Source organism: Ranitomeya imitator, chromosome 3 (genome assembly GCF_032444005.1).
Source record: "Ranitomeya imitator isolate aRanImi1 chromosome 3, aRanImi1.pri, whole genome shotgun sequence".
NCBI lineage: Eukaryota > Metazoa > Chordata > Amphibia > Anura > Dendrobatidae > Ranitomeya > Ranitomeya imitator.
Genome location: NC_091284.1, coordinates 542,906,056 through 542,920,220, shown reverse-complemented (window position 1 = coordinate 542,920,220; position 14,165 = coordinate 542,906,056). Strand labels below are relative to the sequence as shown.

General features: G+C 44.7%; 1 protein-coding gene across 1 annotated transcript in view; it reads right to left on the bottom strand.

Moving 5' to 3' along the window:
- LOC138670478 (uncharacterized) overlaps positions 1 to 11,774 on the bottom strand; it is a 73,456-nt gene extending 61,682 nt beyond the window's left edge. Inside the window, exon 1 of the mRNA XM_069757867.1 lies at positions 11,604 to 11,774. Coding sequence (XP_069613968.1) covers positions 11,604 to 11,667 — 64 coding nt within the window. The 5' untranslated portion in view covers positions 11,668 to 11,774. The remainder of the gene's footprint in view (positions 1 to 11,603) is intronic.
- Between the last annotated feature and the right edge of the window lie 2,391 nt (positions 11,775 to 14,165).

The window sequence follows — 14,165 nt, the reverse complement described above, 5'->3', positions numbered from 1 at the left end:
TACCCGACATGGAGAGGACGACCCCGCGACCGCTACCAACCGGATGGACAGCCCATTTGCCACCGTTGCCAGCAGCCGGGCCACTTTGCATGAGATTGTGATTTAAACGGGAATCCCCTGGGAATGCGGGCCGCTTCGCAGGAATGAACTTTCAAGGCCCAACACCCTGGCACGACAGGTACATCGGAGGACGACCCATTATCCCTATCGTGCTGGACGGAATTCCCCTCAACGCTTTGCTGGACACAGGTTCCCAGATTTCATCTATACCGTATATCCTTTATAAGAGGTACTGGGCTGATGCAGATATTGATAAAGGGCCCTCTGATGTTGAACTAGATATATGGGCCAGTAATGGTAAGTTGGTACCGAAACTAGGATTCAGGGAGATGACCATAAAGATTGGTAAAGTAGAACTGAAGAAACAGGGTATAATTGTTGTTGATGTTGACCGGCGGAACTGTGAACCAACTGTATTGATAGGAATGAATGTGTTAGAGAACTGCTTTTCCGAAGTCATTTCTGTCTTACAGCAAATTGCTGAAACTGCCCAATCCTGCCAGCAGAGAGTTCTCCGGAGGGAAATAAAAGTATTGATGTTAAGGCAACAGGTAGAAGTTGCAGGTGGAGAAATCGGCAGTGTGAGGGTAAGTGATCCAACGTCTATTGTAATCCCACCAAAAACAGAAATGCTGGTATGGTGTAGAGCAGCCATTGGTACTAAGGGACGAGATTATCAAGCCTTAATAGAACCAGTGTACACCGACAGCAGGCCCACTATACTCACAGCACGAGGGATAGTCGAGGTACACCGGGGACGAGTGCCGGTACGACTTTTGAACTGTGGAGAGGAAGAGGTCACTTTGCCAAGGTATGCTACAATGGCAAAGCTATATACTGTTGACAACAATGCCATCACAACCATTGAGCCCTTAGAACCAACCTGTCAGGTGGAAGGCAATGGCTCAGATGGAGAAATGGAGGATTGGTGCCAACAGCTACACGTGGGCATAAATTCAACACCTACCCATCAAAAACAAGGGGTGTATAGGCTAGTGACGGAATATGAACAAGTCTTCAGTAAACACCCATTGGACTTCGGACGGATAGAAGGGGTAGAACACACAATCCCCACAGGTGACCATCCCCCAATAAAAGAAAGATATAGACCCATACCGCCCGCTCACTATCAATGTGCAAAAGATATGCTGAGGGAAATGAAACAGGCCGGGGTAATAAGAGACAGCTGTAGCCCCTGGGCGGCCCCTCTAGTGATTGTCAAAAAAAAGGACGGAACCATGAGAATGTGCGTAGACTACCGGAAGATTAATAACATCACCCATAAAGACGCCTACCCCTTGCCTAGGATAGAAGAGTCCTTAACTGCTTTGAAATCTGCTAATTATTTTTCCACCTTAGACTTAACAAGCGGGTATTGGCAAGTCCCTGTGGCTGAGAGAGATAAGGAAAAGACGGCATTCACCACACCAATGGGTCTATGTGAATTTAATCGCATGCCGTTCGGACTCTGCAACGCATCCGGTACCTTCCAGCGGCTGATGGAATGCTGCCTCGGACACAAGAACTTCGAGACCGTCCTCCTGTACCTAGATGATGTGATCGTCTACTCAAAGACTTACGAACAACACTTAATAGACCTGGCAGAAGTGTTCGAAGCCTTATCCAGGTATGGCATGAAAGTCAAGCCATCCAAATGTCACCTTCTCAAGCCAAAGGTACAGTACCTGGGACACATCGTGAGTTCGGAGGGAGTAGCACCAGATCCCGAGAAAATAAGCGCCATAAGGGATTGGCCAAGACCTACCAGCGCAAAAGAAGTGAGACAATTCCTGGGATTGGTGGGTTACTATCGCAGATTTATAAAAGGATTTACCAAGTTGGCAGCACCCTTGCAAGACACCTTGGTAGGGCAGACGAAGAAACCTTCAAACCGAAACCCTCCTTTTCAGTGGAACGACGAAAGGGAAGACTCCTTTGAACAACTAAAGAAGGCACTAACTGGAGAAGAGGTTCTGGCATACCCAGATTACCATCAACCTTTCATCCTCTACACCGATGCCAGTAATGTGGGACTAGGAGTGGTGCTGTCACAAAAGCAAGAAGGTCGGGAGAAAGTCATCGCCTTTGCAAGTAGAAAGCTCCGGCCTACTGAAAGAAATTCAGAAAATTACAGCTCCTTCAAATTGGAACTACTGGCAGTAGTTTGGGCTGTGACGGAGCGTTTCAAACACTATCTGGCCGCTGCAGAATTTATTGTCTATACTGACAACAATCCGTTGACCCACCTGGACACAGCCAAATTAGGTGCGTTAGAACAGCGATGGATAGCCCGGTTATCTAATTACAACTTCATAATCAAGTATCGAGCAGGTCGCAAGAATGGAAATGCCGATGCCCTATCCCGGATGCCACACTTGAGAGATGTAGAAGAGGAAACGGGGGAGCTTGAAGAAATTGAACTACCAGCCTTCCATCGTCCCAAGGCAAAACATCATCAGTCAAGTACCTATCAGAAACAACAAGAGGTGAATTTTAATCCGTTAGCACACCATAGATGGGCTGACACCCAAGACAGCAATCCGGCTGTGAAGTTGGTGAAGGAACTGTTGACTGAGCAAAGTGCATATCCCGATGAGGATGCCCCAGAAGAGACGCATCAACTCTGGAAAGAGAGAGGCAAAATGTTCCTGTATCAAGGGAAGCTCTGTAGAAGATACACCAATCCGAAAACACATGAATTGGTTTGGCAGATTATTGTGCCTAAACAAGATGTGAAGATGGTCCTCGAAGCTTACCATAATGGTGCTGGTCACTTCGGTTGGAAAAAGTTAGAAGTACTTCTAAGAGAAAGATTTTATTGGGTCGGGATGAGAAAATCAATCGAACAGTGGTGCAGAAATTGTGGCCCGTGCAACCTCAGAAGAAACGATCAAAAGAACCAAAGAGCACCACTGCAGCCCATAATCACCAAACAACCACTTGAACTTGTAGCCATGGACCACGTGAAGTTGACACCAAGCCGGTCCGGCTATGTCTATGCCTTGACCATCGTGGACCATTATTCACGTTTCTTGGTAGTAGTACCCGTAAAAGATCTGACAGCAAAAACAGCAGCCAAAGCGTTCCAAACGTACTTTTGTAGACCCCATGGATATCCGGAACAGGTTCTCACCGACCAAGGTACAGCCTTTGAATCAGAGATCTTCAGAGAATTCTGTAATATGTATGGTTGCAAAAAGATCCGGACGACGGCCTATCATCCACAAACAAACGGCTTATGCGAGAAGATGAACCATATTGTAATAGACCTACTAAAGACTTTACCTGAGACAGAAAGGAATCAATGGCCAGAGAAATTGCCTGACTTGGTGGATCTGTATAATCATGTCCCGGTGAGCTCCACCAACTGCACCCCAGCTTACCTTATGCGTGCAAGACCCGGCCAATTACCAATCGATCTAGAAATGGGAATTCTGAAACCAGACGCAGAAGTTCAAGACTCCAATTGGGATATCATACGGCAAAAGCAGTATCGCCAAGTGCAAGAGAGTGTGGAAAGAAGCCTTCAGCAAACTAGAGAAAGACAAGAGCGAACTTTCAACCAGAATGCTCTAGCGACCCCATTAAGACCGGGTGACCAAGTGCTCAAGAGAAATCGTCGAACCAATAAACTGGACAATCAGTGGGAAGCCGTACCCTACACAGTTTTACCAACAAGAGTGGATAATCCTAAAATGTGTCTCATTAGCAAAAACGGAGGCTTAACATCTGTACTAGTGTCAAGAGACAATCTTATATTGTGTCCGGAAGCATTGAAAGAGCCAGACGTTGTCCAGCCAGAACCAGAAGTTATTCAACCCATACAGGTTCAACCAGTAAAGGAAAAAGAAGAGGAAGTGTATCACACCTGTATAGGAGACTTTCCCAAAACCCTACTAACATACCATGGTGCAGTAGTGGTTCCCATGGTGGCCTTTTACCCAACACCGAACCCAATACCAGAAGTCCCAAGACAGGAAGAGGCTGACCCCGTACTACAGGAGGTTCCAGGCCAGGAAGAACAGATTCCTGGTCAGAGTAATCCCATTCACGGTGGACTTGCCAACTCCATAGTCGTGGAATTATCTTTAGCAGAGCGGGCAGATACTACATCCGCAGTAGACAGTAGTACACCACATGAAGAGACACCGCTATTACGTAGATCACAGCGTAGTACCCAGGGTCAATTACCGTCCAGGTATGCAGATTACCAACTATAAAGCTCATAATGTGAATTGTATATATGTTATGCCGTATATAGTTAAACAGAAAATGTAGTATAGTCATTGTTATCAGTCTGCAACGTTTAAGCCCAGTGCCTACAGAGACTTGTCTGTATGAACTTATTGCATATTCTTGAACTTTTTATCAGCCCGGAGGCACTAAATCAAAGCTCCGGAAAGACTGCTTTTTGAACTTTGCTTTTTGCTCTTTTTGAACTTTCTTTAGACTTTATATTGATAACTCCGTTGGAAAAATGGAACTAAATTCCTGGACACTAAGTACAGTGCCTTTCCTAATACCTTCAAGGATAGAACTGTATTAATGGACGCTATTTGAAGTGACTTTTTTTACAGAACTCTATTTTTGTTTCCTTGAGTGGTTTTTGTAACTTTTCATTTTTAAGACTCTGTACATATTAATTGTTATTTCAAAATGTTATTGTCCCACAGTCCCGGAGTACTGTTCTTAACTAAGGGGGAATGTGGCACCCCTAGGGGTATTTGCCACAAAAATAGTTACTGACAGTAAGTACAAATACTAAAATAGCAAGACTGCACTACCACCTCCGGCCAGAAGGGGGAGCTCCAGAGACTCCCCTTGATCCATTCTGGTCTGAGAGAAGAAATGGCAGTTGGGCTAAGGAGCTGAAAGTGAGAGGTCATACAGTTGAATATCTAACAGCCCTGTGACTGTTACCAGGCCTAAATCACCGGCCTGAGGAGAAGAGGGATAGAGAAAAAGGACATTGTGAGAACCGGGTAGCATTAATCACTACCCAGAACAGGCGCAAAGACGGATACCGGATCCGTGGCTGTATTCATTATATATAATACAGCAACCGGAAAAACGTGAGGTGATATCAGCTTCACTAGGGCCGGACGCAGCAACAGACACAGAGTTCAGCGGTACTCCCAGAGGGGGTAAACCGATAAAAGGACTCGGGTTGCCCGTCGAACCAGGACCCGGAGGGGACACATTGGGCCGGCAGCCAGTTCACATACAGCAGCAGGGCCACACAGAAATTGCGCACAATAGGAGGCGAAGACCCCGGCAGGGTCAAAGTAACTCAGAGTTCCCATACAGACTCCGGTGACAGGACTGGTTGTAAATCCTTTTATGTTAAAGTAAACTGGTTAAACGTTTCAGTGCCTCAGTCTTTCATTTGGACACTAGCCATCTATCCAGGATCGGGATCGTCACCGCTGGGAGAATCTGCTGCTGATCAAGTAAGTGCCTGTCCCCTCATGATACCCCTTACACTGTGCATTGCCTGAGGCCACAGCACCGGGTCAAGCCACCCGTGACATCCCCCTCAAGAGACAGACTCCATTGGTCCGGTGCTGGGTATCCCGGTCTCCTGGGCGTCACATAATATTCCGTCCTTGGGAATTAAGGCCCACCCCACATGGACGGAATATTACGTCCAATGGCAGAAAGGGGTTAAAGAGGGAAGGGAGGTGGCCTTCAGACCCCGTGGAGGGGAGGAAATAAACTCTATTAATAGGCCCTCTTTGATGACATTGAGGGCCCAGTGGCAACTGGTGATATTTTGCCACTGAGGAAGAAATTTTGAAAGTCTCCCCCCCTCCGGGTCGAAGTCACTGCTTCTCCTGTTGGAGCTGCTGTTGTTGTTGGGGGATAAGGATATCCTTTTTAATAACTTCACCTCCCAGTTTTGTCTTTTCCTCTCTGAGAGGCTTGTGGCTGTGAGGGATGAAAAAAACTTTTCTTAGGGGGTTTCTGTTCTGGAAGAGCTTTTTTCTTATCTGTTGCCTTTTTTAAGATATCATCTAAAGAAGGCCCAAAGACATAGTCGCTCTTAAAGGGTATAGCACATAATTTTGCTATAGAAGTGATGTCACCAGACCACATCTTGAGCCAGAGAGCTTTTCTAGCCAAATTAGTTTGAACAAGAGACCTAGTGGCAACTCTAATGGTTTCCATGGAGGCGTCTGCCAAAAAAACAGTAGCTCTAAGAAGACTGGGTAGGGAATCCAGCAGCTCCCCTCTAGAGGTACCCTAAGATATATGGGATTCCAGCTCTCCTAACCAGCAGCAAGGGTTCTAGCTACACAGGTTCGAGGCAATATTGGCTTTTAAGGCTACCGTGGAAGTCTCTCAGGATTTCTTCAAGAGACTTTCAATCTTCCTGTCCATCGGATCCTTCAGATGTGAAGAATCTTCAAATGGAAGTTCGGTTCTTTTCGACACTCTCGCCATCTGTGAGTCGACCTTGGGAACATCCCATTTGACAGAATCACCTTCTAAGAGAAATCTGTGCTTCATCTCAGAGAGAATGCTGAGGCGTTTCCCCGGTAGTTCCCACTCTTGAGAAATTATGTCAAGAATATTAGAGTATACCGGGAATCCTATGCGTTTCCCTTTGGTTATCCCCCCAAACATTTGATCTTGAATGTACTGGGGTTCTGGTTCCTCCTCCAGCCCCATAGTGCTGCGTACGGCAGACACTAGATCCTCAATCCAATCCAAGGCTACAGGGGACATAGGTTCTTCCCATCTACCAGAGGATGAGGCATAAGAGAGGTCTGATTCGGATTCAATATCCTAAACCTGAATTTTTCTTTTCTTTGCTGGAGAAGGAGGTGGGGGCTGTGGAGGGGTAAAGGTTGCCAGGGAAGACTGCACCTCTTGTTGTTTAAGCGGATTTTTTCCAAGAGGGAGGGTTGCTCTGCCCTGACTATTTTGTCAGTACATATTTGGCAGAGCTTTTTATCCCATAATGAGGGCAATTTGACATTGCAGATGGCACATTTTTTCTTTATAGATGCTTTAGGGGTAGACTTGTCTCCCTGGAATGAGAGGGATAATAGAATCAGAAAAAGGGAGCCCCCTAGGTTATCTATGTAAGGACCCCCTCTCTGCAGCACTTACTGTGGCAGGGGCAGCGCTGGGCTCTGCAGATGCAGCGCATTTATTGCCTTCCATTACCGCAAGACAGTCTTACCTGTAATGTTTTCAGGCAAGTTTTATACTAATCAGCAGGCCCCTGCCCCCCAGCGATGAATGGATTCCCTCCTTCCCTCCTGGGTCCTGTAGTGAAGGAACAGCATCCTGCATGAGGTGCCGCCGGCGGAAGAGCTGCGTCTGAGGAGCAGGATGAACCGGAAGTAATGCGCGCGATCACTTCCTGGACGCCAGCGGGCACTCGGAGATAGAGGAGACCGGAGAGCTCAGGGAGGACTCCGATTGGGATCACTGGCCTGTTTTACCCTTGAGGGGTGCAGGAAAGCCAGGAGAAGGTCCCGAGGACACCGCAGGCGGTACGACGGGAGCAGTAAGAAGGGGAGCTGAGACACATCCTTATGCTGCCCGGTGTTATGGACCTGGTGGATAGGAGCACCCGGCACAACCTGATAGTTAATTACAAAACAAAGAAGAAAAGCATTTGGATGGCACTCAAGAGTATAACGCTGCACAGACCTATGGACTTCGCAACTTCTGACAACTAGGCGTCACGCAAGCTATGGGTATATAGGTGCACTGCATAAAAATCAATGAGATTCTCCTTCGTAGAATATCTAAATGTTTCAAATACAGAGAATATGAAGTTTACATCTAGTTTTGGAGTTAATAGTCTCGAATATCTGGATGTAAAAATAGAAATCATTGAGGGAGAAATAATAACTAAGGTGTTCAGAAAGGAAACTGCGACCAATAATTTGCTACATTTCGATAGCGATCACCCGAGTCACACAAAAAGAGGATTACCATTTAGTCAAATGGTTAGACTACGAAAAATAAATAATAATAATATCATATTCAATGAGCAGATTGGTGAACTTAAGACACGCTTCACAAAAAGAGGTTATCCGTACAATATTCTAAGAGAAGCTGAGAACCGCATTAATAAATGCTCTCAAAATGATTATTTGAGAAAGAGACAAATTAAAAATGGGTCATCTAAACGAGATATAGACAGTTTCAGTTTTTGTTTCAAGCATAGCAATATGGATAATATTATACATACCTCTATTCGTAAAAATTGGCACGTGCTTCAATCCGATAAAGATCTGGCGTCGATACATCTAAATCCTCCAAAATTTGCCTATAGGCGAGCTCATAATCTATCAGATTTGATTGTCCATAATAAAATCCTAACACCGAGAAGTTGTTGGCTAATTAAAAACGCGCCTATAGGGAATCATAGATGCGGCAATTGCCGGTTTTGCCATTTGCACATTACTCAGAGCCCTATTCAAATAGGTTCAATTACTCACAGTATAAAAGATTTTATTTCTTGTAAAAGCAAGTTTGTTGTATATATTCTGCTGTGCCCGTGCCGAAATTTCTATATCGGTAAAACTATAAGACCGTTAACAGTAAGGTTTAAAGAACATTATAACTCTATTTCAACGGGCAAAGGCTGCCTAAGATTAATTCATCATATGAGAGAAGTCCACAATGCAAATCCAAATCTATTAAATTTTGCTGGCTTAGAAATAGTTAAATACCCAGCCTCGGGAGGAGATCAGAATAGGTTACTCTTACAAAAAGAAGCCAAATGGATTTTAAATGCCAATGCACAGGGTCCAATCGGACTAAATGACAAATTAGATATGTCAGTGTTCCTATAGTGAACATTAAAAATTATGTGACATAGTGCTAATTTAATATTTTGTTTTGATATTTTGTTATAACATTCTGTTACAATCTGTAAAGTGGTTACTAGTGTTATCTGTTTGCACGTTCACTGTTATAGTCATGTTTCACAATAGCACCGTGAATTGATGTTACTATATATGTCAGAAAACCTATAAAAGGATATGACGTTGGTAACCTGGTATGTGGACCCGTTGAAGCACATTTAGTTGCGAAACGGCCGTCGTCCAGCCTCCATCACTGCACCCTCCGCTCCACCTGATGTCTTGAATGGATGTATTCACATTCTTTGTTCCAATAAAGAGCACGTAAATACAGCTTCTACTGGGTGAGTGCCGCATATTTTTCTGCTTTCCAGGACTAACCTGATAGTTAAACTGACACAGGACAAGCTCTGAGATGTGGGAGCTCTGCTGACCGCAACCCCTAATCCCATCACAACAACTAGAAATAGCCGTGGAGCGTTCCTGACTCTCCCTAGATGCCTCTTCACAGCCTAAGAGCTAGCTAGCCCTAGAGATAGAAAATAAAGCTTACCTTGCCTCAGAGAAATTCCCCAAAGGAAAAGGCAGCCCCCCACATATATTGACTGTGAGTAAAGATGAAAGTCACAAACGCAGAAATGAAACAGGTTTCAGCAAAGGGAGGCCAGACTTACTAAACAGACAGAGGATAGGAAAGGTATCTTTGCGGTCAGCACAAAAAAACTACAAAAGACCACGCAGAGTGTGCAAAAAGACCTCCGCACCGACTAACGGTGCGGAGATGCCACTCTGCATCCCAGAGCTTCCAGCTAGTAAGACAAAATCATGATAACCAGCTGGACAAGGAAACAATGAACAAATAATAACTATCAGGAACTTAGCTTCTGCTGGAGAAGACAGGTCATCAGAAAGATCCAAGAGCGAACTGAACCAATGCAGGAACATTGACAGCTGGCATGGAGTAACGATCTGAGTGAAGTTAAATAGAGCAGCCAACCAAAGGATAAACCACGTCACCTGTGTAAGGAACCTCAGAAGCAGCAGCTTCACTCACAGCCACCAGAGGGAGTCCATGGACAGAACTCGCCGAAGTACCATTCACGACCACAGGAGGGAGTTCGACAACAGAATTCACAACAGCCCGGCTATAGAGAAGGCAAAAGCCTAACAGGGTACTGTAGTCACCAGCCATCACAGCACACGAAACTCTCTCTGTCCCATGGGGAACTGGAAAGACACTGACGAGTGGAAGGAGGGAGGGCCTTTTAACCTCTCCACATTTCCTGTTCCCCATCAGGGCAAAGAGGCAACCTCTGTATGCCATCGTGGAAGGTGACTAGAGGAAAATCGCAACCTGCTGCAATTTCACTCCGATATCTGCTGGGTGTGAGAAAACAATCACATCCCATACGGACCATCAGAGTGCCATCTGATTTATTTTTTACTGACACATTACAATTCTGTAACAGGAAACTATAAATGGTCCTGTAAAAGATTAATAGCTGCTGAGTAAAAACAGGACCGCCGATAGATGACACGTGAGAAAAAAATAATACCATTTATTTGGATGAGAATAGGACCAATTCTTGATACGCTGGTGGGACAGTAGCCTTATAGTGACTTTTTTTTATTTGCACCTTATTCATTATTTGCTTTGTTTTTTTAAGTTTTAAGGAATCGCCCAGTGAAGACAAGTTATCACTTTAACTTACAGATCACGAGGTTCCAACCACGGACACCCAGATTGATTTTCATCATGGGGAACTTTTATCACAGTTATAAAATGGAGCAGCAGGCCGGATGACCATTGCTCAGCCGCCCATAGAGAATGAATAGAGTGCAGCTCGCACATTCTTACAGGGACAGGAGTTCCCCATTTTGCCAGTCAGTGCAGGTCCTAGCGGTTGGACCCCCACAAAATAATAAGTCATCACCTGTCCTGTGAATAGGTGATAATGTTTTTCCCCAAACAGCCCCTTTAACTTTATGTTATTGTGCCTGTGTTATTGTTTTCCTTATCCAGATGTTTTAGACTAATTCATTATTTGTTACTTTTGGAAATGTTGCAATGTTTTGCTTTTACATTTGAAGATGAATATATAGTATGTTAAAGCATCATGCCATTTTTTACTCTAAAAATAAGCAAAAAGCAAAAAGAAAACAAAGATCATTTTTTGGATAAGATTCTTAAGCCAACAAAAAGAGCAATAAATATCAGAAAAAGAAAAAAGTAACTAAAATAAAACGTAAATGAATCGGGCCATAAAGAACTACAGCCAGCAGAATATCTCCAATTTTCAGAATTAGGGTATAGTCACATCTAGGCTAGTTCTTCATGGGCACATATTGCCTAAAACACGCGACACATAAAGACATACTTTACAGAAGTTACAAAATCACGACACGTCAAGAACATTTTTGGGATCGTAATTGATTATAATCACAAACTGCATAGCAGGTACCAAAAGAAATCCTCAACGTGTGAAATGGTCAATATTAGATACTTGCTCGCAGAATATGTTTGCACATTGAAAGAAATTAGAGCTAGGAAGCGACTGTGTTACTAAATCTAGTGTATACTTCTATGGCAATCTTTACCGTTTCTGGGTATATCACGGTTCTACACATTATAACATTATGCACCATCAAAACAAAGATGCAATACGACACATGAAATGCAGAAAAGGCAAAATGCTGAATTAGCAGATGATCTACCTTTGCTACTGGAGTGGTAGAGGCAGGGCTGGCGCAGGGGCTGAGACTGGCTCACCGCTGCCATCCTTAAACCAGGCACAAATTACAGGGTGGAGGACAATTCTTCCAAGAAGGGCACAGAAGCCATGGGGTTTTTGCAGCTCATCACCAGGAATGCTGAGCGTATTGTGTGCTGGGGGATGATGATGCTGAGATGAACGCCGGTCGGCCAATGGCTGCTCATCTACAGAGACATGCTCTGTGCTCAGATACATCGACCTCAGAACAAAGGATGAAGTAGGAAGAGAAGCACTTCAGCTTCTAACACTGAAGCTTTTTTCAACCTTGAGCTGGATAGATAGATATGTGATAGATAGATAGATAGATAGATAGATAGATAGATAGATATGTGATAGATAGATAGATAGATAGATAGATAGATAGATAGATAGATAGATAGATATGTGATAGATAGATAGATAGAGAGAGATAGACATAAATATGTAATAGATAGATATAGAGACATAGATATGTAATAGATAGACAGATATGAGAGGAAAGGAGGGATGGATATAGATAGATTGATAGATAGATAGATATGTGATAGATAGATAGATAGATAGATAGATAGATAGATAGATAGATAGATAGACATAAATATGTAATAGACTAGATGGTGGCCCGATTCTAACGCATCGGGTATTCTAGAATATGCATGTCCACGTAGTATATTGCACAGCCCACGTAGTATATTGCCCAGCCACGTAGTATATTGCCCAACCACGTAGTATATTGCCCAGCCACGTAGTATATTGCCCAGCCACGTAGTATATTGCCCAGTCACCTACTGTATTGCCCAGCCACGTAGTATATTGCCCAGCCACATAGTATATTGCACAGCGACGTAGTATACAGCACAGAGCCACGTAGTATACAGCACAGACACGTAGTATACTGGCCAGTCACGTAGTATATTGGCCAGTCACGTAGTTTATTGCCCAGCCATGTATGTAATAGGTTAAAAAAGACTTAAAATAAAAAATAAACATATACTCACCTTCCGAGGGCCCCTTGTAGTCCAGTAGCCTGTGTACGGTGCACGCGGCAGCTTCCGGTCCCAGGGTTGGTATGAGCGCAGGACCTGTGATGACGTCGCGGTCACATGACCGTGACGTCATGGCAGGTCCTTCTCGCATAGCATCCTTTTTTTTTAAATCAGATAATTTTATTAACCACGTTTGTCATGATATGTACTTTTGCCCTGTCCTGTATTTGAATAATATGCCATTTGATGTATGTAACTGTTCTCTGGTTTCTATTAGCTGTAATTTATGTATTTTCTTGTGCTGGGAGTTCACCTGTAACAATATGTCTCCTTCCCCCAATACTTGCAGCCCTAAGCTATAATGTAGTTAAGCTTTGTCAACACCACTAGTGGAGGAATAGCCATTCTTCCTCACAGCAGGTGGCTAGTCAAATGTACATACTACATAGACTACTTGGAGCCCACCAGTCTAGAATCTTCTGGTGGACCCAACCATTGAATAGAAGGTGTGACCCCTACCCCCCTTCATTGGCGGATCCCAGGAGCTCAGACAATCCATTCTTATTTTGAGATCAGATGTGAGTTGATCCTTGAAGGAGGAGTGGGGACTCTTAGCTGAGGCAAGACCCCACGTCCAGCTGTGACTGCGGAAGCGAACGGGGCGAGACTTGAGCTGAGGACATATCTCGTCATTCGTGGGATTGTTTTGGGATCCCTTGGATAAATTGTGGACTATTGCTTTGTTACCTGGCACAAGGATTATCGGGAGGTGCCCCCGAATATGATCCCTTGGACTAATTGTGGACTATTGCTTTGTTACCTGGCACAAGGATTATCGGGAGGTGCCCCTGAATATGTTCCGTTGGACTAATTGTGGACTCTGTAGATCTACCTGCATGTGTTGTTCCAGCGTTCTTGATAATAAATCTGTAGAATCATCCCTTGGCCTGTTGTCCCTTCTTGCTCTGCCGTACACCCCGTCACAAACTGGTGGCAGCAGTGGGATCAGAGCAGAAGGAATGGAGGACAAAGGCCCATCAACATCGGGAACCAGCACCGCAGAGTACAAGAACTGGACTGCGATGAACCTACAAACAAAGGCCCGTGAACTGGGAGTCAGCTACAAGGGACTCTCCAAGGAGCAGCTTATTGAGGCTTTGGAAGGAGTTCTCCTGCAAGATGACGCTGAGGAAGGATCCTCACAGCAAATGGAGGAAAGACTGCAGCTAGAGGTAAATACCCAAAAAAGTCAGTGGGTTGTGTGGTACGAGGAGGAGTTGGCATTGCTGGGAGAAGAGGCCACCATAGACGATAAGAGGGAGGCCATTCACAGAGCTCAGGAGAGGGAGAGGGAGGCCATTCACAGAGCCGAGGAGAGGGAGGCCATTCACAGAGCCGAGGACAGAGCTCAGGAGTTGGCATTGCTTGAGAGGCAGATCGCTTTGGAAGCAGCTAGAAACTCCAGACAGACTGTAACCCCAGCACCCACCATGAGGGAACTCCCCAGAGTGTCCCGCAAAGACTTCAAGCCCTTTAAT